Here is a 24,287-nt window from a genome sequence, read left to right on the forward strand (position 1 = left end):
TCTTCAAACGAGCGGTGTAAAACCTAAGCACACACCCCCAGGGAAACGATGAAATACAGCCTTTCACCTCTTGACAAAACAGGTAGTGGCATCAAATAGCATTGTTCCTGAGTATACTACGAAAAATATGCTCATGATTTCGTTAATGTGACATACATTTCATACAAGAATGGATCACCATATGTATCATTAAGATCTGTGTGTATAGATCCATATTGTCAAATGACTTTGAATGCAAGCAGACGTCCAAGGCCAAATGATAATATGTTATTGTATAGCACTTACGCGTAAACTCTTTTTTATAGAACAAATATGGTCGCTGAGTGAGTTGTAGAGTGTTCTGCTGTGCTACTTACTTCCCAGATTGCTGTGGATTTGCTTGTTGCTGTTGGAAGTCTATCTTCCATTACTACTACGTAGACACTCTTGCTGCCTGAATACTATAAAGACTCAGCCACACACGCGGAGTGTGTCGCGAAGTGAGTCGTAGAGTGTTCTGCTGTGTTCGGCTTTGTGCTACTTATCAGGTAATACAGCAGTTTTTAATTTTAGTTTTTATTGACCTAGCTATCGCTGATCTTATTTGACTTTTGTTTGGTGGACAGCGATAAATTGACTTTCTTATCTACCCACCACGTCTTACTTTTGAATATGCCCGGGAAGGTTTCAAGAAAAAATAAACATTATGATTTACGCAAGTCAAAACTATATGGTAAAGCTGCCGGATATTTGCGAGAGGAGCGCGACCCATCTGCTAAGGCTGTAAGAGGTGTAAATATCAGCATTACTGAGGATATGGAGATTCCTCGTGGGACCAAAGATAAGCCTCAGAAGACGAAATCAGCTGGTCATATTACTGACTTCTTTAAAATAGATAAAAATGCTCCTAATGCTGTCCCTCCTACCACCGCTACAAAGACGATTGCCCAAATACATAACAAAGATGTGAATGAAGGTCTGAGTTTAATCTCTGTTCCCTCACTCGTAGCCATAGATGATAATTCATTATTGGAGCTCTGTTACCGTCTTTGCGGGTCGAATTGGAAAGCGGTTGAAGCCGCCAGCAAATAATACCAACTCTGCTGCACCTGATCTTGATTTGCAGCACCCCCAGAACCCTGTAATGAACAGTGCTCTTCACCACGTCTTTCGAGCATGACTTCGCTGTTTCCTCTGTCTTTTCAACCCAGCTCTCCACACTTGAAAACTATTGATGAAGTTAACTGTAAGGATGTGGTTGTTAACACTGCATTAGATTAAGAATGCAATCATTTTAAACATAATGATGTTGGACCTAACCATACCCTGCCATCTATCAATTTACTCCATTTTGCACTTAAGGTTAGAGTTTATTCTCAAACAGTTAAACTCAGTGAAATCTTGGAATATCTCTATGATCAACAAAAAAGAAGTTTTAATAATAATAACGTTAATCCTACAATGGAAGAGAGTGAAAAAGAAGCAGTTAACGCTGACTTATCTGCTGTTTTAATCGCATCGCTGGATGATTGTGATGTGATAGAGAAGGCCCCTGTGTTTCGACGGAGTCAGAAACAGTCTGTAAAGCAAGCCAAAAACAAGAAACAAGCACACATCAGATTACCAACTACTGTGAATCTTGAAAAAACGACCTCTTTGTCTGTGTTGCCACATAATTCTACTGAGTTTTCTTTGATCCAAACTAAAAACCAGTCGAAACGTCTGCGGATCCGTGCTAACCGCAGGCGTAAGCGACAAGAATCAAACACTGGTAGACTAACTAGTTGGCACCTTTAAGAAGCTTCTGCATCTATTAAAGAGGAATGTCCAGCTGAACAACAAATATCTCATAACAGTGAACGACAAAAAGAAATGTCCTCGTTACCCTCTGCCCCGTCCAAATTGAAACTCTTTAATCACTCTTTCGATGGGGAATTTGTGAAGACTAAACAAATCCACAGACAGCCCCTCCGCCAATTTAAAATGTTGAAAATTCCTTTGTCTGAATTTAATGTCAGGAAGAATTTTTACCGCAATTGGCGAAAACGCTGTAAGACTGTTAAGTTGAATAACAAATGGCAGGTCATTATTGGAGTTCTATCAAAAAATAACTCTACTGCGATTTGGAAAATACTGAACAAAGTAAGATCTGAAATGCCCTACACTGTGTTGAATACTATAGAAGATGTGTGGACAACCTACATCACTAAAATGATGTTCAGTGAAAGTTCTGTTTCCCCACCTAAAGCTAACAAGAGTATTTGGCTGCTCGTATTTTCTATTAGTAGTATTTCTAAGATCATTAGTCAACTGAAGAATTCCCGTGCCCCTAGCCCTAATGGTTTGGCATCAATTGTTATTAAATATGATCCCCGAACTTGGGCAGAAATATTGGCATTTCTCTTTAGAAAAGTATGTGAAGATCAGCACATTCCAGCTACTTGGAAAATAATCTATCCTTATTCCTGCGTTTAAAGCTGGCTTTAGGAAACTTCGGAAAAATTATCATCTTCTTTCCATTTTAGACCTAGTAAGATCTTTAACGCTATAGTGCTGAATCATCTATACAGTTGGTCTGAATATCTCGCTATATTACACCCGTTTTGAACAGGCTTTCAGAATGGTACCAGCACTTCCCATAACATTCAAATGCTTGATGCTATTACCACGAGAGCAATGAAAAGGAATAATCCTTCTGTCTACATTACTTTTATTGACTATATGTCGGCATTCGACAGCGTCAATCGAAGTAAGTTGTGGGACATATTGACTGCCTTCCATTGTCCGTCTTGGTTACTTGAGATTTTGATTATGTTACATCATAACACCGGTACCCAGGTTCGCTTAGATTACATGGGTCGGTTGTCCCAACCGATCATAGTGACTAAGGGTGTCAAACAAGGATGCCTATTGGCTGCTCTCCTTTTCAATCTTTACATAGCCAACCTTATTGATCGTTTGATAGCTAAAGCCAACTGCCCAGCGAAATTTGGTAAAGTGATGGTAACTGCCCTCCTATACGCTGACAATCTCGTTTTGGTAGATCACACATATGGAGGGATGAAATCCATCTTGGAGGAACTCAGATGTTTTTCGGATGAACATTCTTTGACAATCAACTTTAAAAAAAAATATTATGTTCTCTCATAAAAAATGAATAAACCTAAAATGGAGGTTTCCTGGTGAAATGTGGAATATACAGACAGCTATAAATATTTGGGGGTTTTATTTAGTTGTGAAACTGGATATAAGGTTCATATTGAAAATAGGATTAGACGTGCTAAACAGATCACCATGCTGGTAAAGAACTTTGTTAATAACTATGCTGGTTACTCTCTAAAGTGAATCTTGACTTTATATAGACAATGGTTAACCCCAGTTGTAACATATGGACTTGATGCCATTACCATCAAAACTTTGACATGGTTAGATACCATTGAATGTTTTTTCTGGCGTAATGTTCTAGGCCTGGCCCCCTCATGCCCTATTCAATATATCAAGGTTGAATTGGGCCTACAATCACTGCAATCCATTATGCTCTTTCAACAGGGTTTATTATCTATAAAGGCTACGTGCCATTCAGTTAGTAGCCTGTTAAAAATAATTGATCATAATGTCATTCATCTTATGAAATATGATAGATCAAATGTGTATGATAGTGCATGTCGAGAGTTGTTTAGTGACTTCGATTGGTCTGTTGCACGTAATTGGTTTGGACATTTGTAAAGACCGTAGGGGGGGTCTGTACTTCCGCTCTCTATTTGGTAGAGGAGAGGCACAGAAGACCCCAGCCAAGATTCTCTATTACGGTAGCAATGGACAAGCAATCAAGGCTTAGCTTCTCAGGAGGTGATGCAGGCTGGTTCTTAAGTACAGTGTAGTCCCCAAGCACCCACAAAGGAATGTCCACACACTGTATCGGTCAAAACACAGTGTTTATATAATTAATATTCAAGGTGATGTACACTATCACGATAACTCAGTTTGTACTCAGAAATCAACAATGGTCAATATATACAGTTCTAAAATGGTACCACTAACATTATCAGATCTCATTAAAGTGCATAAGGTCAGAATGACACACAGATCAAAATAAAGAGGAAACCAGCAGTAGAGAAAGGAAGGAAAGCAAGATGGTTGAACAATTGGTAGAATACTGGCACCGCAACATGAGTCACAGTTCTGTGTGGAGCTCCCCCCACCTGGGCAACCTGTAGAAGAAAGATACAATCCCAGTCCATATATTGTTCACACTAGACTTCCCAATAGTTCTGCAACCCCAAAGTACCTGGTGTTGTAGCGTTCCTCGTCGGGGGAATCGACGGCCCTTCTTGAGTGTCCTCCCTTCCAGGCAGGAGTCACGGGTCGTCGAACGTCCGACAGAGAACAGGTCAAGCTACAACGGTGAAGTGGCCGCGTTGTTCCTAGCAGTGCTCATTGACGAGGAAGCGTAAACGTCCTGCAACGAAGAGGCGTGCGGGGCACCTCGGTGTCGATACTTCTGGACCGCAAAGAGTTTGAAGAAATGTGGCCCAGCAAGGGCGTCGAGTCATCTGCGTCTCTGTGGTCTTTGGGTGGTGGGAAACCCACCCGTGGATGCTCCTCGGCGCATCGACGGTCAGGCCTTCTCCAGCAGGATACAGCGGCGACAATGTGGATGAGACCATCCTTGGATCAAATTAAGTTCTTAGGAAAAACAGGAGCACGGCGGCTCCGGTCGGCGGTGGTCGTCGACAACGGCGGACAACAGTCCGGGCGCTTCTCATTGGAGTTCTGCAGCAGTCCCTGTATCGGGTTGGGAGCCTGTCGAAGGTCTGTCTACCAGGGAGCTTAGGCAAAGATCAGCTGGTGCACGATGGTCCCTCGTAGCTCGGGAAGAGGGCGCCTTACCAGGTCCTCTCTGGGTCAGTCCTTAGAGGCACAGCAGCTTTCAGATTGTGAAGGAGAGCAACAGCAATTCTTCTCGTCCAGCAGGGCTTCAAGGTCACGCATCAGTTACTCCAGTTATTCATCGTAGTGGACATCAGCTTCTGAACACGATTCCTATCAGTAAGAGGTCCCCAGATATACTGTTGATCTCCCATTCATTCCGCTGGGTCATACTCAAGCATTCAATCACGACTAAGGGCATTCATGCAGGCAGGCAGCCAATCAGGCACACGGTGCATTCAGGCCATTCACTTCTCTCCAGACACTCACAACATGTTATGTGTATTGGGACAAGCACCGAGCCATTCAACACTCCATACTGCATTCATACCGGTTTCGGGCAGGGCTGTCTCAGTCATTGTGTCAACCACCAGATACTAGACACCCACAACATAGAATGAGTATTCGTCACACACTCCATTCACCCGGGTCCCACCCACAGGCGTACCCATAACATACGGTCGTTAAGAAGGCTCCAGCCAGTCTGGTCGGCACTTCCCCACACTACCATATATGTAACTTCCACCCATAGCCAGTCAGGGGGATGGGACAGAGGCAGGGCTTCCCGGGACTTCGGGAAGATCAAGGTAACAGGTGATGGAAGGCAAGAGGCCATGGGGGCCATTTTGTCTCCATCAGGAATCTACCGATTCCAATGACAGGGCCTGGGCGTCCCAAAATGGAGGACGCTCAGGGCACCAGTCATTTCAGCACTGAGCTGCCACCAGCCCCTACCCTGCTCTGTGGGTCACACACAGGTGCCCAAAAACATACACTAGGGGCACAGGGTTGCACCCCTACCCATGGGTGTGATAAGGGTATCCCATGGGTCTGTTCACCAAACCAAAAGAGAGAGCTGCATTGCCAGGAGTCCCACATGAACTCCTGCGCAGAAAACACGACAGAACACACGATAAAGAGCAGTAAAGGACAAGGATACGGAGGCCCTGTCCCTCCGATGCATTTCCAGCATCACAACATTACAATCCCATAAAAACTGCTCTTAAATTCAAAATCCAGAAAAGAGATTGGGAGAAAAACTTTATTCGAATGGCGGAACTCCATAACTACCAATTTATAGAAGGAATTGTATATTTATACCTGATGCCTCAAATTTATTTGTCCTGACCCTCAGATTCTCAAATTTCACTTATTGATGCATACGAATCAGCTTCCTGATAGGGCAACATTTGGGAGTCAATGGAAACTTGTGCCTCAACAGCGCTATTGTCGAATCTGTAAGAATGTGAATTCATTGGAGACAATGAGACACATACTAACTGGTTGTGATCTGCTGGAGGATGTGTACAGGGTTAACTATGTTCACTTTGTTTTACAAAGGTAGCGGGCGCCCCTCTCTCGCAAGAACAGACATGATAACCTGTTCAGTGGTTATTAACCACTTGAGAGTTCGCAGCCACTGCTTTTACTCACTGTGCCTTTCACAGATGGGCAATATCCATTTGCATATCAGTCTTTGTCCTGCCCAGGTGCAGTCCAGCACCGAAATACAATGGCAATTCCAATCTGAACGAGAGTACCACCAGCAACCCCATACACGTGTTTCACCCTTGTTGGGGATCATCAGTGAGGTGAAGCTGATGCCTCTCTAAGCACAGTGAGAGGGAGACCACGCCTGGTTGCCCCCAGGAGACCTAGGGTTACCAATCCCAGGTTCCTTAAAAAATAGTTTTACAAAGGTAGCGGGCGCCCCTCTCTCGCAAGAACAGACATGATAACCTGTTCAGTGGTTATTAACCACTTGAGAGTTCGCAGCCACTGCTTTTACTCACTGTGCCTTTCACAGATGGGCAATATCCATTTGCATATCAGTCTTTGTCCTGCCCAGGGGCAGTCCAGCACCGAAATACAATGGCAATTCCAATCTGAACGAGAGTACCACCAGCAACCCCATACACGTGTTTCACCCTTGTTGGGGATCATCAGTGAGGTGAAGCTGATGCCTCTCTAAGCACAGTGAGAGGGAGACCATGTCTGGTTGCCCCCAGGAGACCTAGGGTTACCAATCCCAGGTTCCTTAAAAAATAGTTTTACAAAGGTAGCGGGCGCCCCTCTCTCGCAAGAACAGACATGATAACCTGTTCAGTGGTTATTAACCACTTGAGAGTTCGCAGCCACTGCTTTTACTCACTGTGCCTTTCACAGATGGGCAATATCCATTTGCATATCAGTCTTTGTCCTGCCCAGGGGCAGTCCAGCACCGAAATACAATGGCAATTCCAATCTGAACGAGAGTACCACCAGCAACCCCATACACGTGTTTCACCCTTGTTGGGGATCATCAGTGAGGTGAAGCTGATGCCTCTCTAAGCCCAGGTCTCCTGGGGGCAACCAGACGTGGTCTCCCTCTCACTGTGCTTAGAGCTTCACCTCACTGATGATCCCCAACAAGGGTGAAACACGTGTATGGGGTTGCTGGTGGTACTCTCGTTCAGATTGGAATTGCCATTGTATTTCGGTGCTGGACTGCCCCTGGGCAGGACAAAGACTGATATGCAAATGGATATTACCCATCTGTGAAAGGCACAGTGAGTAAAAGCAGTGGCTGCGAACTCTCAAGTGGTTAATAACCACTGAACAGGTTATCATGTCTGTTCTTGCGAGAGAGGGGCGCCCGCTACCTTTGTAAAACTATTTTTTAAGGAACCTGGGATTGGTAACCCTAGGTCTCCTGGGGGCAACCAGACGTGGTCTCCCTCTCACTGTGCTTAGAGAGGCATCAGCTTCACCTCACTGATGATCCCCAACTTAGGGTGAAACACGTGTATGGGGTTGCTGGTGGTACTCTCGTTCAGATTGGAATTGCCATTGTATTTCGGTGCTGGACTGCCCCTGGGCAGGACAAAGACTGATATGCAAATGGATATTACCCATCTGTGAAAGGCACAGTGAGTAAAAGCAGTGGCTGCGAACTCTCAAGTGGTTAATAACCACTGAACAGGTTATCATGTCTGTTCTTGCGAGAGAGGGGCGCCCGCTACCTTTGTAAAACTATGTTCACTTTGTGAACAATTTGACGTTGATCCAACCTGGTCACTTCTGGTTGGATTGTTTGAATTCTCAGACTGAATCTTTGCACATAGCACTTTATCGAGTATGGATTAAATGTGTTGCTGCAATGGGTGATTTATACAGTTAAGCTGCTTACCCTTGGCAGTAGAATCTGTTAAGGTGGGATTTAGATATGTTTTTGTTTGTTTTGATGAAATTGATGATGGCATTTTAGGATGGTGTGTTATATTTATTGATGAATGTTGAATTATTTTATATTGATGTGTGTAATTGTATGTTCAAGTTGTATAAGTTCAATGAACTATAAAGAACTAAATAAATAAATTAAAAAAATAAATAAGAACAAGTATGCATACAATATCACCCAACCTGTGTTGGTACTCATTTATCGACCTAAGAAGGTCGATGAGGCTGAGAGGGTCTTGCTGGGATTTGCAGATCAGATCACACGCACATCGCAGCAATGAGTGCTCAACCCACTGAGCTATCATATCGGCTATAGTAAAATTAGCAATTATTCTGTAGTGGATACCATTAAACTGGTAACTGAGAGTTAACAGCAGCCCAGTTAAGTGCATCTGCAGGTCTGGTGCAAAGTTTGCCACATGTCAAGCCTGCATGCATCTATTTTCAGGCTTCAGAGGTTGGCAAAATAGGGAAAGCAGCGCACTCACAGGACATCCCATACTCTGAGCACTTGTTACCTCATACATGCAAACAGACATGACAGGGAGATATGAAAAATAGATACATTACAACAAAGCATTAATTGTGGCACAATGAAGACACATTACCACAATGCATTAATTGTGGCACAGTGAAGTCAATGGCCTCTACACTGTTCAGAAGCTTTTAGGCAGAAGGATTTTGTCAAGTGACTGAGGACACCGAGATTAAATGTCTTGTGATGATCGTAACAGAGACAAAGGACGGGGAAAAAACATGCTATTACTGCAACTTGCGAAAGGCAAAATGCATAGGGCCTCATTATGACCCTGGCGGTATGGGGTAAACGGCGCTGTAAAAGGTGCCGGCGCCGTTTACCCCGTGCCGCCTCATTACGAGGTCCCCTCGCGGGACCCAGGAAGCAACGCCTGGTCAAACCAGGCGTGCTTACCGGGTCCCGCGAGGGGAAGAGGGAGCAAACAACGGGCCAACTCGTAATGGCACGTTGTTTGCTCCCTCTCCCATTCCCATTCAGCCCTATGGGGGCTGAAATGGGAATGGGGAAGGATCGGGTCCGGGTCCTTGGAGGGAGGAATTACCGGGCGTTCCGAACTCAGAATAGCCCGGTTATTCCTCATTCTGAGGACCTGGACCTGGACGCAATTTCGGCGGCAGCCATGCCGCCAATAGCGGCATGGCTACCGCCGAACCCGTAATGAGGGCCATAGTCTGAAATGGATGCTTATTCTACTCTAAAATTGGTTGTTTATCACTCACTAACACATATCTATCACTAATACAACAGCACAGCCACTCCACTTTGCATGCTGCAGCAGCGTGTGAATGATGCAGGCATCATTATTTATGATGCACACATCATGTATGCAAATCAATCATCAAAGCAAGGTAACATGTGTTACCTTGCTTTGATGAATTATGCCATTGCAGGTGTTTTTTTTCACATTTATTTTTTTCCTCAATTTTTTTTTTTTTTCCAAACCGGCCCAGAAGTGGGTAGAAACCGGCCCCTGCTCCCCAGGGACAAATTCGGCCCGGCCACGGGCCGAGAGGTAGCGTGGCCAATCCGACCCTGAGCATAACATGTTAATCTGGGGAGGTGATTAGGTAACCAAATTCAAAACTGTGGAACCAAAGCATTCATTCTTGTATCCTGGCTTTGCCAGCAAATGATACTGTGGTCCTGGACAAATCATCGTATATTTTGCCCATTATATGATTATTCTTTTAATAAAGGCCATTTGAGTGGAAGGGTTCTAGAGAGAAGACAGAGGAGCAGATATCACAGGCCCCTCGTACGCATATGTTAAGGTTTTCTCATTTGATACAAACATGTTTTGCTTTTGTGTTTTTCTGCAGGTCTATAAACAACAATTCACAAGCCTGTGTTTTGGTTGCATTTAAAGCTTTAAAATACAAAACCAAAACCCAGATAAAAATATTTAAAGATCACATTAATTAGAATGTTGGTACTTATATACTTTGATGATAGAGACAATGAAGGTAGAATCATTCCCATTTTGCATAATATGCTTCTATAATATTTTGTTTCTAGAAATTGACATGTTGGGTAATGTGATTTGTGTACTTTCCAAGCGTGAACTATAAGATGTGATTAGTTTAGTGTGTGGTAAGAACTGGAAAAGAAGGTGCAGAAATTGCAGAGTGGGCACAAATCCCAGCGCCACCTCTTATCCTCATCTCATTTAATTTTGTATTCCCTAACCCAAGCTTGTCCAACACGAGCCCTCGAGAGCGGAATCCTGATGGGTTTTCAGGATATCCGTCATTAATATGCATGAGAAAATGTGCATGCACTTTGAATCACTGTATGCACTTTTGTAATCAATATTAAGGAAGGGCATCCTGAAAATCCTACATGTTTTTGACCCTCAAGACCTAGAGTTCGACAACCCTTCCCTAACCTGTCAAAATCGCCAGTCCCTAAACCTTTCAGCATTGTCACCATTCAGATGGATTTCATTCTCAGGGTGTGATCTTTAAAAAAGCCTCACTCATGGGTTCACTTGTAGAGTTGCTTCCTCTACAATAATATTGAGGATTGATATATTGCACTAAAAGAAAACCATTGGTTTCTTTGCTCTCTAATGGCAATGCTACTTGAAAGCCATGTCTCTCTTGTAATTTCAGTAAGGGTGTGGGAGCCCCTCTACTGAGAATGAACATGACTGTCTACCACCTCGTCATAGGCCATTGGACCCTTCACAGAGGTGATAGTTTCATTTGCATATCAGTCTGGTCCCACCCACAAGGGCAGTCCAGCACCAAAATGCAGGGCAACTCTCCTGTGAAAAAGAGTACCATCAGTAACAGTGAGCTAAAACGTGGTAGTAGACCCTCCTTGTGGAAGAAATTCCATGGAATATGGTATTTGACTCATGTTCGTTCTCAGTAGAGGGGTCCCACACTCCCTTTCTCTCTTGGAATCTCAATCTGTCTGGATATGGACCCCTTCTTGGTAGCTTCTACTCTCACTCCACTGTCTCTACTATGGCATGTGTAGCTCTGTCCTTGCTTGCAGTTACGTCTCCTCTATCTGGGGTTGAGCACTTTTGCATTGTGTGAAGCAGCTAATCGGGATTATGTGCACCTTTTCCATATGATCTGAGCCCTGCATTTACATTATGGCAGGTGTACCTTCCTCGTGGCTGCTGTTGATGAAGTGTCCTGTACCTCCGGTAGAACACATGTGCCCTTGTCGTTAACTGCTAATCTTGGCCTTAAAATGCAGCTTATCATTCTGTTACAACACGAATGTGTAGGGTAATGGGACTGAAAGGGAGTACCCACTTATATTGCATTTAATGACATTTCATTGGAAGTCCTAGTTTGGGTATTTTGTGATTGTAAACCCAGTTCTTTGGTTTTAGGTTTTATATGTATGTATTTTTGTCATGTTTATTGATGTATAATGTATATGTTTAACTGTCTTGGCACCTTGATACTGGCCACCCGGTGAGAAGCTGCGCTTTAATGCATTGCTTGGTTGTGATTGCGATGAGGAGGCAATGGGGGCGCAACCAGATATTCTGCATTACTTAATTCCTTTGGTTCGGTGGAGGGGGGCCCCCAAAGGTGTCTGCGCCGTGCCCCAAAAGTGCGTAAAATGGCCCTAGCCCGAGTGACGTTAACACGTCGATTCGGCCTGCGTGCCCTGCTTCCTGACTGCACGCCCTCATTTGCAAGAATGCTCATAGAATGTAAGCATGACAGGTTTCTGTGGGGCGATGGTGGACCGAGGGCAGACATTTTGTTGATGTTGAGGTGCGTGTGTGTGTAATAAAAAAATATTGCAGTCAACTTGATCTCATACCCTCACAAGCACGAGTCATGTGTCTTATTAAAATGAAAGGTATAACCTTTGGGGCGATGTCTTTCAGATCTAGTGGCTGCAATCTCTTGACTAGGAGGGCCACCGGCTGCCATCCACACTAAGAGGAGTGGAGGATGATGCAAGAGGCATTGGCCAATGTGGCGATCACACTTTGCATTTGCTGTTAGTGTATCCCCGGATGCAAACACCCCAGCATCTCACCCTGTGTGTTTCAGTTACAGTTCTGAATTGCCAGTCCGTGCCAGGAAGCCTGGTGCAGATAGATGCCGGCAGCGGGCAGGTGTTTGGAGTGTCTGGAGGGGACGGCATTTTCAGCCTCTTGGGGGGAGTCTGGTCCCAGCTGCCCGGGGCTCTTACACACGTCACAGTCGGTCCTGCCGGAGTCTGGGGTGTGAACAGACACCAAAGCATCTACACATGGATCGGTGCAAGCTGGGTCCAAAAAGAAGGTAGGCTTTCAAAATCATTTGCATTACATGCCCCCTACCCATTTACCCCCCCAAAAATTAAAATAAATAAAAATAAATTAACAAAAAACTTAAAAATCATTTGCTTTACATTGACTTTTTTTTCAATTCGATTCAAATATGTTCAACTTTGTGTACGCCTTAAAATAATGTACAGTATCTATATGTTTTGCACATGCGCCGTTGTGTGGGTCTATGGCCAGATGATGAAATACATCGATTGACTGTATTTCTTTTACACAGCATCGACCACACAATACTTTCAGGAGAAATGAATAAATAACCATGACTGCCAGCCATAACTATATGACATGTTCAGTCTAGACAGTTCACCAGCCTCGGAATTATAAATGGCTCAATCTACCGCCAGTATACACGACGCAAGGCAAGGTTTCTCTAAGAGACCGGGCGGGGGACTGAGCACTTATTTCTTATTTTATTTGTTTAGTTTCATAGGAAGCTTTACAAAATATACATTTAACACATCTTATTACATTTATATTCGTTAAAATTTCCAATCTAAAAACCCACAGTCGGAATCTAATCATCATATTTGATAAAATGATAGATAAAACATACAGACAATGATATACATTTCTGCATTTGTCCCTACTCATTTCATTTGCAGTCTACGTATAAAGTAATTTAAGTTATAAGCTATATTTAAAATCAATATATATAAAAACTTAATTCCTCATTTAAACAGCATCCGAGTCCTACTAAAATGGAGCCTGGCAGATTTCTGCAGACTCCTTATACGTTTTTTGATTATTACCCAAAGCTGATACATAGCAATATGCCCTTTTTGATTGTCTGTATTAAGGCAATAGTGTCAAAAGTCATCGCTCTTTATAGAATCATATTCATCCACATAGGAGCCTAACAGTGTCATATGTTCACTGCCCATAGTTCCACATTCTGTCAAGATATGCTTTGCTGTCTCACTATGTGCAGAGATCTTACACATGCAGCAATATCTCTCTCTTTCATGGAGCCCTAACGGTGGACCAATTCATGGCAATATTGGTAACTGGTTTGTACGTAATTTCATTCTACACGAATGTACACCCAAACGTGGGCATTGGCTAAGATACAATTGTTGCTGTAAGGATCTATACATCACTCCCGCCATGTGTGTATGTCTACGCAGAGCCTCAACGTGCGTATACTTACTCACCTAGTCCCATTTCTTCATTTTCCTAGAAAAAACAAGTTTCAAAAGTTCATAGGTGGAACGCCATGCAAAGTCAGGGCACCATCCAATAAGATTAAAAAGATTACTAGCCAACCGTTCAAAACTGTCTTTCCCGTAACCAGGAGCTACCAACAACCTAAGTAGTTGGCGTTTGGGATTTGCATGGATTTGCATATATTAGAGACCACGTTGCATCAGTAGCTCTCTTCTGAGGGATGTCAGTCACAATTCTATTCTGATATATTGAATTGGGGCCACATCTTTAAACCTCAGAACCCATTTCCAAAATCTCCCTTCGACTACATCTAACCAGTCGAGATCTGTCATTGCTAGGTCCTCCAACACATAAAGCACCAATGGACAGAAGCATTGTTTATATAGGTGTCGATTCATGGAATTAATGTGCGCTGAAAATTCACGCGCAGAGGTGCCAAAAAGTGCGATTCGCAGTAAAAGTGCGAAAATCGGAGTGCAAGTGCGAAAATCGCAGGGAAACCAGCGCACATCGATTCATGGAAGGGCGTGCGCGAGAAAAATATCGGATGTGCGCTGAAAAGGTGCGCGGCGCATGCCGGCGCACAGGATATCTAACGGCGTGCGCCACAGCGAAATCGCACATAGCGCAGCGCACACAACAAAAGTAGGCGGAACACGGGGCGGAACACTCGGAATGGGGAACAACTCGTCAAAATGTGGGCGTCATGGGGGAAGTACAGGAGGCAAGTACGCGGAACGCCCACACGCTCACCTACAACACGTATTCATGGAATCCAATAGGGCAAACCAGCGCACGGTCAAACCAGCGCACAGGCCCAAACACGTCCGCCACAAGAAAGCAGGTGGTAGTGCCCCACCCCTGAAATAAATGTGCGTCAAAATGTGCGCCAACAAAAAGCACCTATATACAGCCATGATGAATGTCACATACTGTGGCCCTCTAAGACAAATGACGTGCAAAGGGGTACGCGACAAACACGGACATCCGCTGTGTGAAAAATAGCATGTGCGTGTATTCTGGGGTGCGCGGAAAGTCCCACACGCGATTTGCCTGGGTACGTGTATTCCGGGGTGTGCGGGAAGTCCCACACGCGATTGGCTGGGTACGTGTATTCCGGGGTGCGTGGGAAATTCCATACGCGAATTGCCTGGGTCCATGTATTCTGGGGTGCGCAGGAAGTCCCACACGCAAATTGCCTGGGTCCGAGTATTCTGGGGTGCGTGGGAAGTCCCACACGCAATTGGCCTGGGTACGTGTATTCCGGGGTGCGCGGAAAGTTCCACACGCTAATTCTGCAGGGTACGTGGATTCCGGGGTGCGCGTGAAGTTCCACACGCTAATCCTACAGGGTACGTGTATTCCGGGGTGCGCGGGAAGTTCCACACGCGATTTCAGCAGGGTAGGTGTATTTCGGGGGTGCCAGGTAGTACTACACGTGAATTGACCGTGTGGGTCCTCCCAGGTGTTCCCTCTACACCCTCCACGGCCCCTGCAGGCAGCCCACACCACAGGGGACTACCCTGCACCCCTGCTCATGTCCCGCAGGCAGCCCATCCACCCTGGCCATGCCCCCCAGCCAACCCACATGTCACCTTGCACTAATGATCACCAACGCATGTCTCCCAGCACCCCCACCCACCAGCAGTCAGGGGCACCCTCCACCAGGCACACACTCATGTCCAACTCATGTCCCCCTGCACCCCCACCCCCAGCAGTCAGGGGCACCCTCACCAGGCCCCCACTCATGTCCCCCCTCACCCCCACCCACCAGCAGCCAGGGGCACCCTCCACCAGGCCCCCACACATGTCTCCCAGCACCCCCACCCCCCAGCAGTCAGGGGCACCCGCCACCAGGCCCCCTCATGTCTCCCAGCACCCCCACCCCCCAGCAGTCAGGGGCACCCTCCACCAGGCCCCCACTCATGTCTCCCTGCACCCCCACCCCCCAGCAGTGCAGGGCACCTGCCAGCAGGCCCCCACTCATGTACAACTCATGTCCCCCTGCACCCCCACCCCCCAGCACTGTGGGGCACCTGCCAGCAGGCCCCCACTCATGTTCAACTCATGTCTCCCAGCACCCCCACCCCCCAGCAGTCAGGGGCACCCTCCACCAGGCCCCCACTCATGTCTCCCAGCACCCCCACCCCCCAGCAGTCAGGGGCACCCTCCACCAGGCCCCCACTCATGTCCAACTCATGTCTCCCTGCACTCCCACCCCCCAGCAGTCAGGGGAACCCTCCACCAGGCCCCCACTCATGTCCAACTCATGTCTCCCAGCACCCCCACCCCCCAGCAGTCAGGGGCACCCTCCACCAGGCCCCCACTCATGTCTCCCTGCACCCCCACCCCCCAGCAGTGCAGGGCACCTGCCAGCAGGCCCCCACTCATGTCCAACTCATGTCCCCCTGCACCCCCACCCCCAGCACTGTGGGGCACCTGCCAGCAGGCCCCCACTCATGTCCAACTCATGTCTCCCAGCACCCCCACCCCCCAGCAGTCAGGGGCACCCTCCACCAGGCCCCCACTCATGTCTCCCAGCACCCCCACCCCCCAGCAGTCAGTGGGACCCTCCACCAGGTCCCCACTCATGTCCCCCTGCACCCCCACCCCCCAGCAGTGCAGGGCACCTGCCAGCAGGCCCCCACTCATGTCTCCCAGCACCCCCACCCTCCAGCAGTCAGGGGCACCCTCCACCAGGCCCCCACTCATGCCCAACTCATGTCTCCCTGCACCCCCACACCCCAGCAGCCAGGGGCACCCTCCACCAGGCCCTCACTCATGTCCAACGCATGTCTCCTAGCACCCCCACCCCCAGCAATCAGGGGCACCCTCCACCGGTCCCCACTCATGTCCCCCTGCACCCCCAGCAGTGCAGGGCACCTGCCAACAGGCCCCCACTCATGTCTCCCAGCACCCCCACCCCCCAGCAGTCATGGGCACCCTCCACCAGGCCCCCACTCATGTCCAACGCATGTCTCCCTGCACCCCCACCCCCCAGCAGTCAGGGGCACCCTCCACCAGGCCCCCACTCATGTCCAACTCATGCCTCCCAGCACCCCCACCCCCCAGCAGTCAGGGGCACCCTCCACCAGGCTCCCACTCATGTCTCCCAGCACCCCCACCCTCCAGCATCCAGGGGCACCTGCCAGCAGGCCCCCACTCATGTCCAACTCATGTCCCCCTGCACCCCCACCCCCCAGCACTGTGGGGCACCTCCCAGCAGGCCCCCACTCATGTCCAACTCATGTCTCCCAGCACCCCACCCCCCAGCAGTCAGGGGCACCCTCCACCAGGCCCCCACTCATGTCCCCCTGCACCCCCACCCCCCAGCAGTGCAGGGCACCTGCCAGCAGGCCCCCACTCATGTCTCCCAGCACTCCCACCCTCCAGCAGTCAGGGGCACCCTCCACCAGGCCCCCACTCATGCCCAACTCATGTCTCCCTGCACCCCCACACCCCAGCAGCCAGGGGCACCCTCCACCAGGCCCTCACTCATGTCCAACGCATGTCTCCTAGCACCCCCACCCCCAGCAGTCAGGGGCACCCTCCACCGGTCCCCACTCATGTGCCCCTGCACCCCCACCCCCCAGCAGTGCAGGGCACCTGCCAGCAGGCCCCCACTCATGTCTCCCAGCACCCCCACCCCCCAGCAGTCATGGGCACCCTCCACCAGGCCCCCACTCATGTCCAACTCATGTCTCCCTGCACCCCCACCCCCCAGCAGTCAGGGGCACCCTCCACCAGGCCCCCACTCATGTCCAACTCATGCCTCCCAGCACCCCCACCCCCCAGCAGTCAGGGGCACCCTCCACCAGGCTCCCACTCATGTCTCCCAGCACCCCCACCCTCCAGCATCCAGGGGCACCTGCCAGCAGGCCCCCACTCATGTCCAACTCATGTCCCCCTGCACCCCCACCCCCCAGCACTGTGGGGCACCTCCCAGCAGGCCCCCACTCATGTCCAACTCATGTCTCCCAGCACCCCCACCCCCCAGCAGTCAGGGGCACCCTCCACCAGGCCCCCACTCATGTCTCCCTGCACCCCCATCCCCCAGCATCCAGGGGCACCCTCCACCAGGCCCCCACTCATGTCCCCCTGCACCCCCACCCCCCAGCAGCGCAGGGCACCTGCCAGCAGGCCCCCACTCATGTCTCCCAGCACCCCCACCCCCCAGCAGTCAGGGGCACCCTCCACCAGGCCCCCACTCATGTCCAACTCATGTCTCCCTGCACCCCCACCCCCCAGTAGTCAGGGGCACTCTCCACCAGGCCCCCACTCATGTCCAACTCATGTCTCCCAGCACCCCCACCCCCCAGCAGTCAGGGGCACCCTCCACCAGGCCCCCACTCATGTCTCCCTGCACCCCCACCCCCCAGCAGTGCAGGGCACCTGCCAGAAGACCCCCACTCATGTCCAACTCATGTCCCCCTTCACCCCCACCCCCCAGCACTGTGGGGCACCTGCCAGCAGGCCCCCACTCATGTCCAACTCATGTCTCCCAGCACCCCCACCCCCCAGCAGTCAGGGGCACCCTCCACCAGGCCCCCACTCATGTCTCCCAGCACCCCCACCCCCCAGCAGTCAGGGGGACCCTCCACCAGGCCCCCACTCATGTCCAACTCATGCCTCCCAGCACCCCCACCCCCCAGCAGTCAGGGGCACCCTCCACCAGGCTCCCACTCATGTCTCCCAGCACCCCCACCCTCCAGCATCCAGGGGCACCTGCCAGCAGGCCCCCACTCATGTCCAACTCATGTCCCCCTGCACCCCCACCCCCCAGCACTGTGGGGCACCTCCCAGCAGGCCCCCACTCATGTCCAACTCATGTCTCCCAGCACCCCACCCCCCAGCAGTCAGGGGCACCCTCCACCAGGCCCCCACTCATGTCCCCCTGCACCCCCACCCCCCAGCAGTGCAGGGCACCTGCCAGCAGGCCCCCACTCATGTCTCCCAGCACTCCCACCCTCCAGCAGTCAGGGGCACCCACCACCAGGCCCCCACTCATGCCCAACTCATGTCTCCCTGCACCCCCACACCCCAGCAGCCAGGGGCACCCTCCACCAGGCCCTCACTCATGTCCAACGCATGTCTCCTAGCACCCCCACCCCCAGCAGTCAGGGGCACCCTCCACCGGTCCCCACTCATGTGCCCCTGCACCCCCACCCCCCAGCAGTGCAGGGCACCTGCCAGCAGGCCCCCACTCATGTCTCCCAGCACCCCCACCCCCCAGCAGTCATGGGCACCCTCCACCAGGCCCCCACTCATGTCCAACTCATGTCTCCCTGCACCCCCACCCCCCAGCAGTCAGGGGCACCCTCCACCAGGCCCCCACTCATGTCCAACTCATGCCTCCCAGCACCCCCACCCCCCAGCAGTCAGGGGCACCCTCCACCAGGCTCCCACTCATGTCTCCCAGCACCCCCACCCTCCAGCATCCAGGGGCACCTGCCAGCAGGCCCCCACTCATGTCCAACTCATGTCCCCCTGCACCCCCACCCCCCAGCACTGTGGGGCACCTCCCAGCAGGCCCCCACTCATGTCCAACTCATGTCTCCCAGCACCCCCACCCCCCAGCAGTCAGGGGCACCCTCCACCAGGCCCCCACTCATGTCTCCCTGCACCCCCATCCCCCAGCATCCAGGGGCACCCTCCACCAGGCCCCCACTCATGTCCCCCTGCACCCCCACCCCCCAGCAGCGCAGGGCACCTGCCAGCAGGCCCCCACTCATGTCTCCCAGCACCCCCACCCCCCAGCAGTCAGGGGCACCCTCCACCAGGCCCCCACTCATGTCCAACTCATGTCTCCCTGCACCCCCACCCCCCAGTAGTCAGGGGCACTCTCCACCAGGCCCCCACTCATGTCCAACTCATGTCTCCCAGCACCCCCACCCCCCAGCAGTCAGGGGCACCCTCCACCAGGCCCCCACTCATGTCTCCCAGCACCCCCACCCCCCAGCAGTCAGGGGCACCCTCCACCAGGCCCCCACTCATGTCCAACTCATGTCTCCCTGCACCCCCACACCCCAGCAGCCAGGGGCACCCTCCACCAGGCCCTCACTCATGTCCAACGCATGTCTCCTAGCACCCCCACCCCCAGCAGTCAGGGGCACCCTCCACCGGTCCCCACTCATGTGCCCCTGCACCCCCACCCCCCAGCAGTGCAGGGCACCTGCCAGCAGGCCCCCACTCATGTCTCCCAGCACCCCCACCCCCCAGCAGTCATGGGCACCCTCCACCAGGCCCCCACTCATGTCCAACTCATGTCTCCCTGCACCCCCACCCCCCAGCAGTCAGGGGCACCCTCCACCAGGCCCCCACTCATGTCCAACTCATGCCTCCCAGCACCCCCACCCCCCAGCAGTCAGGGGCACCCTCCACCTGGCTCCCACAAATGTCTCCCAGCACCCCCACCCTCCAGCATCCAGGGGCACCTGCCAGCAGGCCCCCACTCATGTCCAACTCATGTCCCCCTGCACCCCCACCCCCCAGCACTGTGGGGCACCTCCCAGCAGGCCCCCACTCATGTCCAACTCATGTCTCCCAGCACCCCCACCCCCCAGCAGTCAGGGGCACCCTCCACCAGGCCCCCACTCATGTCTCCCTGCACCCCCATCCCCCAGCATCCAGGGGCACCCTCCACCAGGCCCCCACTCATGTCCCCCTGCACCCCCACCCCCCAGCAGCGCAGGGCACCTGCCAGCAGGCCCCCACTCATGTCTCCCAGCACCCCCACCCCCCAGCAGTCAGGGGCACCCTCCACCAGGCCCCCACTCATGTCCAACTCATGTCTCCCTGCACCCCCACCCCCCAGTAGTCAGGGGCACTCTCCACCAGGCCCCCACTCATGTCCAACTCATGTCTCCCAGCACCCCCACCCCCCAGCAGTCAGGGGCACCCTCCACCAGGCCCCCACTCATGTCTCCCTGCACCCCCACCCCCCAGCAGTGCAGGGCACCTGCCAGAAGACCCCCACTCATGTCCAACTCATGTCCCCCTTCACCCCCACCCCCCAGCACTGTGGGGCACCTGCCAGCAGGCCCCCACTCATGTCCAACTCATGTCTCCCAGCACCCCCACCCCCCAGCAGTCAGGGGCACCCTCCACCAGGCCCCCACTCATGTCTCCCAGCACCCCCACCCCCCAGCAGTCAGGGGGACCCTCCACCAGGCCCCCACTCATGTCCCCCTGCACCCCCACCCCCCAGCAGTGCAGGGCACCTGCCAGCAGGCCCCCACTCATGTCTCCCAGCACCCCCACCCCCCAGCAGTCAGGGGCACCCTCCACCAGGCCCCCACTCATGTCCAACTCATGTCTCCCTGCACCCCCACCCCCCAGCAGTCAGGGGCACCCTCCACCAGGCCCTCACTCATGTCTCCTAGCACCCCCACCCCCCAGCAGTCAGGGGCACCCTCCACCAGGCTCCCACTCATGTCTCCTAGCACCCCCACCCCCCAGCAGTCAGGGGCACCCTCCACCAGGCTCCCACTCATGTCTCCCAGCACCCCCACCCTCCAGCATCCAGGGGCACCTGCCAGCAGGCCCCCACTCATGTCCAACTCATGTCCCCCTGCACCCCCACCCCCCAGCACTGTGGGGCACCTCCCAGCAGGCCCCCACTCATGTCCAACTCATGTCTCCCAGCACCCCCACCCCCCAGCAGTCAGGGGCACCCTCCACCAGGCCCCCACTCATGTCTCCCTGCACCCCCATCCCCCAGCATCCAGGGGCACCCTCCACCAGGCCCCCACTCATGTCCCCCTGCACCCCCACCCCCCAGCAGCACAGGGCACCTGCCAGCAGGCCCCCACTCATGTCTCCCAGCACCCCCACCCCCCAGCAGTCAGGGGCACCCTCCACCAGGCCCCCACTCATGTCTCCCTGCACCCCCACCCCCCAGCAGTGCAGGGCACCTGCCAGCAGGCCCCCACTCATGTCCAACTCATGTCCCCCTTCACCCCCACCCCCCAGCACTGTGGGGCACCTGCCAGCAGGCCCCCACTCATGTCCAACTCATGTCTCCCAGCACCCCCACCCCCCAGCAGTCAGGGGCACCCTCCACCAGGCCCCCACTCATGTCTCCCAGCACCCCCACCCCCCGGCAGTCAGGGGGACCCTCCACCAGGCCCCCACTCATGTCCCCCTGCACCCCCACCCCCCAGCAGTGCAGGGCACCTGCCAGCAGGCCCCCACTCATGTCTCCCAGCACCCCCACCCCCCAGCAGTCAGGGGCACCCTCCGCAGGCCCCCACTCATGTCCAACTCATGTCTCCCTGCACCCCCACCCCCCAGCAGTCAGGGGCACCCTCCACCAGGCCCTCACTCATGTCTCCTAGCACCCCCACCCCCAGCAGTCAGGGGCACCCTCCACCAGGCCCCCACTCATGTCCCCCTGCACCCCCACCCCCCAGCAGTGCAGGGCACCTGCCAGCAGGCCCCCACTCATGTCTCCCAGCACCCCCACCCCCCAGCAGTCATGGGCACCCTCCACCAGGCCCCCACTCATGTCCAACTCATGTCTCCCTGCACCCCCAGCAGTCAGGGGCACCCTCCACCAGGCCCCCACTCATGTTCAACTCATGCCTCCCAGCACCCCCACCCCCCAGCAGTCAGGGGCACCCTCCACCAGGCCCCCACTCATGTCTCCCAGCACCCCCACCCCCAGCATCCAGGGGCACCTGCCAGCAGGCCCCCACTCATGTCCAACTCATGTCCCCCTGCTCCCCCACCCCCAGCACTGTGGGGCACCTCCCAGCAGGCCCCCACTCATGTCCAACTCATGTCTCCCAGCACCCCCACCCCCCAGCAGTCAGGGGCACCCTCCACCAGGCCCCCACTCATGTCTCCCTGCACCCCCACCCCCCAGCATCCAGGGGCACCCTCCACCAGGCCCCCACTCATGTCCCCCTGCACCCCCACACCCAGCATCCAGGGGCACCTACCAGCAGGCCCCCACTCATGTCCAACTCATGTCCCCCTGCACCCCCACCCCCCAGCAGTGCAGGGCACTTGCCAGCAGGCCCCCACTCATGTCCAACTCATGTCCCCCTGTACCCCCACCCCCCAGCAGTGCGATTGGCCTGGGTACGTGTATTTCAGGGGTGCGCGGGTAGTTTTACATGCGATTTCAGCAGGGTACGTGTATTACGGGTCCGCGTGAACTTCCACACGCGATATCAGCAGGGTACGTGTATTACGGGGTTCGCGTGAACTTCCACACGTGACTGGGCCTGAGAGAGTGGGGTACGTGTATTCCTGGGGTGGCCAGGAAGATTTACACGTGACTGGGCCTGGGAGAGCGTGTTACGTGTATCCCTGGGGTGGGCGGGAAGATTTACAGGGTCGCCTACAACGCGCCAAAAAAGATGGTCCAATCCGGAAACACGTACGCCAGCATGAAGCAGGCGCACGTCGACTCGCAGGAAGCAGGCGTACGTCGACCCGCACAGCATAAAAGTGTGCGCAAACAACAAACAAGCCCAGTCGCCAGGATGAATATACCGTTCCTAGCAGCAGTGGCCATGGGATACCGCAGGAGGAGGAGGAGGATAGTCAGGGCCAGAATCTTTACACCCAGAACCAGCCTTTTTGGTATGCCTGATGACCAGGTGTATGGGAGGTACATATTTCCACCTCACATAATACTCAACCTGGTCAGTGAGTGGGAGGATGACCTCACATCACCCACCCTGTGCTCCCAAGCACTCAGCCCCCTGGAGAAGGTCCTCAATGTACTGCACTCCTTGGCTACCGGATCATTTCAGCGGACAAGTGCCATAGTGGGGGGGGGGTGTCACAGGCCATGCAGTCACGGTGCCTACACCAGGTGATGGCCATCATCACTGCACGCCCATCAGTCCGCAGGCACATATACCTGCCCAGAACACCTGCAGAAAGGCAGGCTGTCAGCCAGGATTTCTACAGGGTGGCACAATTCCCCAAAGTGCTAGGTGCCATTGATTGCACCCATGTGGCTCTACGTCCCCCCAGGGCATCTGAGCACATCTATAGAAACCGCAAGCACTGGCATTCCATCAACGTCCAGGTAGTATGTGATGCCAAGGGAATCATCACCTCAGTATATGCCAACTATCCAGGGTCCACCCACGACAGCTTCATATACAGGATGTCAACCCTAAACCGGGACATGGAAGCTGGGCGGCATGGCGATGCATGGTTGCTTGGTGAGTACAAATGCCACTGCACATGCATGCATGTCAGATACAGAGTAATGTCACTACCCCACTAATGATACCCATCACCACCTCCCCAGGGGACAGTGCCTACCCTCTGAGCACCCACATGATGACGCCAATTCGGAACCCCATCACGCCTCCCGAGGTAAGATACAACACAGCCCATATCGTAACCCGGGGCATAGTGGAGCGCACATTCGGAGTGCTCAAGTGACGCTTTCGCTCCCTTGACCGTTCTGGCGGGCAGCTGTTATACGCTCCCCCAGTAGTACGCAGGATCATAGTGGCAGCATGTGTCCTGCACAATGTTGCAACACGCCGGGGCCTGGCTGTGGACATGGTGGTGCCCCCACATCCCCAACCACATATACGCCCGCTGCACATGGGAGGGGAAAGGGCACGGGGTGAGGCAGCCCGTACGGAGCTGGTGGCTAATTACTTCACATAGAAATCA

The 24,287-nt window shown here is 52.8% G+C and overlaps 1 protein-coding gene across 1 annotated transcript in view; it reads left to right on the forward strand.

The window, feature by feature from the left end:
- Positions 1-24,287, forward strand: part of LOC138493147 (fish-egg lectin-like) — a 294,466-nt gene that overhangs the window by 142,032 nt on the left and 128,147 nt on the right. The window contains exon 2 of the mRNA XM_069620332.1: positions 12,196-12,429. Within this exon, the coding sequence (XP_069476433.1) occupies positions 12,196-12,429 (234 nt within the window). The remainder of the gene's footprint in view (positions 1-12,195; positions 12,430-24,287) is intronic.

This window comes from Ambystoma mexicanum, chromosome 10 (genome assembly GCF_040938575.1).
Source record: "Ambystoma mexicanum isolate Mex_15411 chromosome 10, UKY_AmexF1_1, whole genome shotgun sequence".
NCBI classification, from domain to species: Eukaryota; Metazoa; Chordata; class Amphibia; order Caudata; family Ambystomatidae; genus Ambystoma; species Ambystoma mexicanum.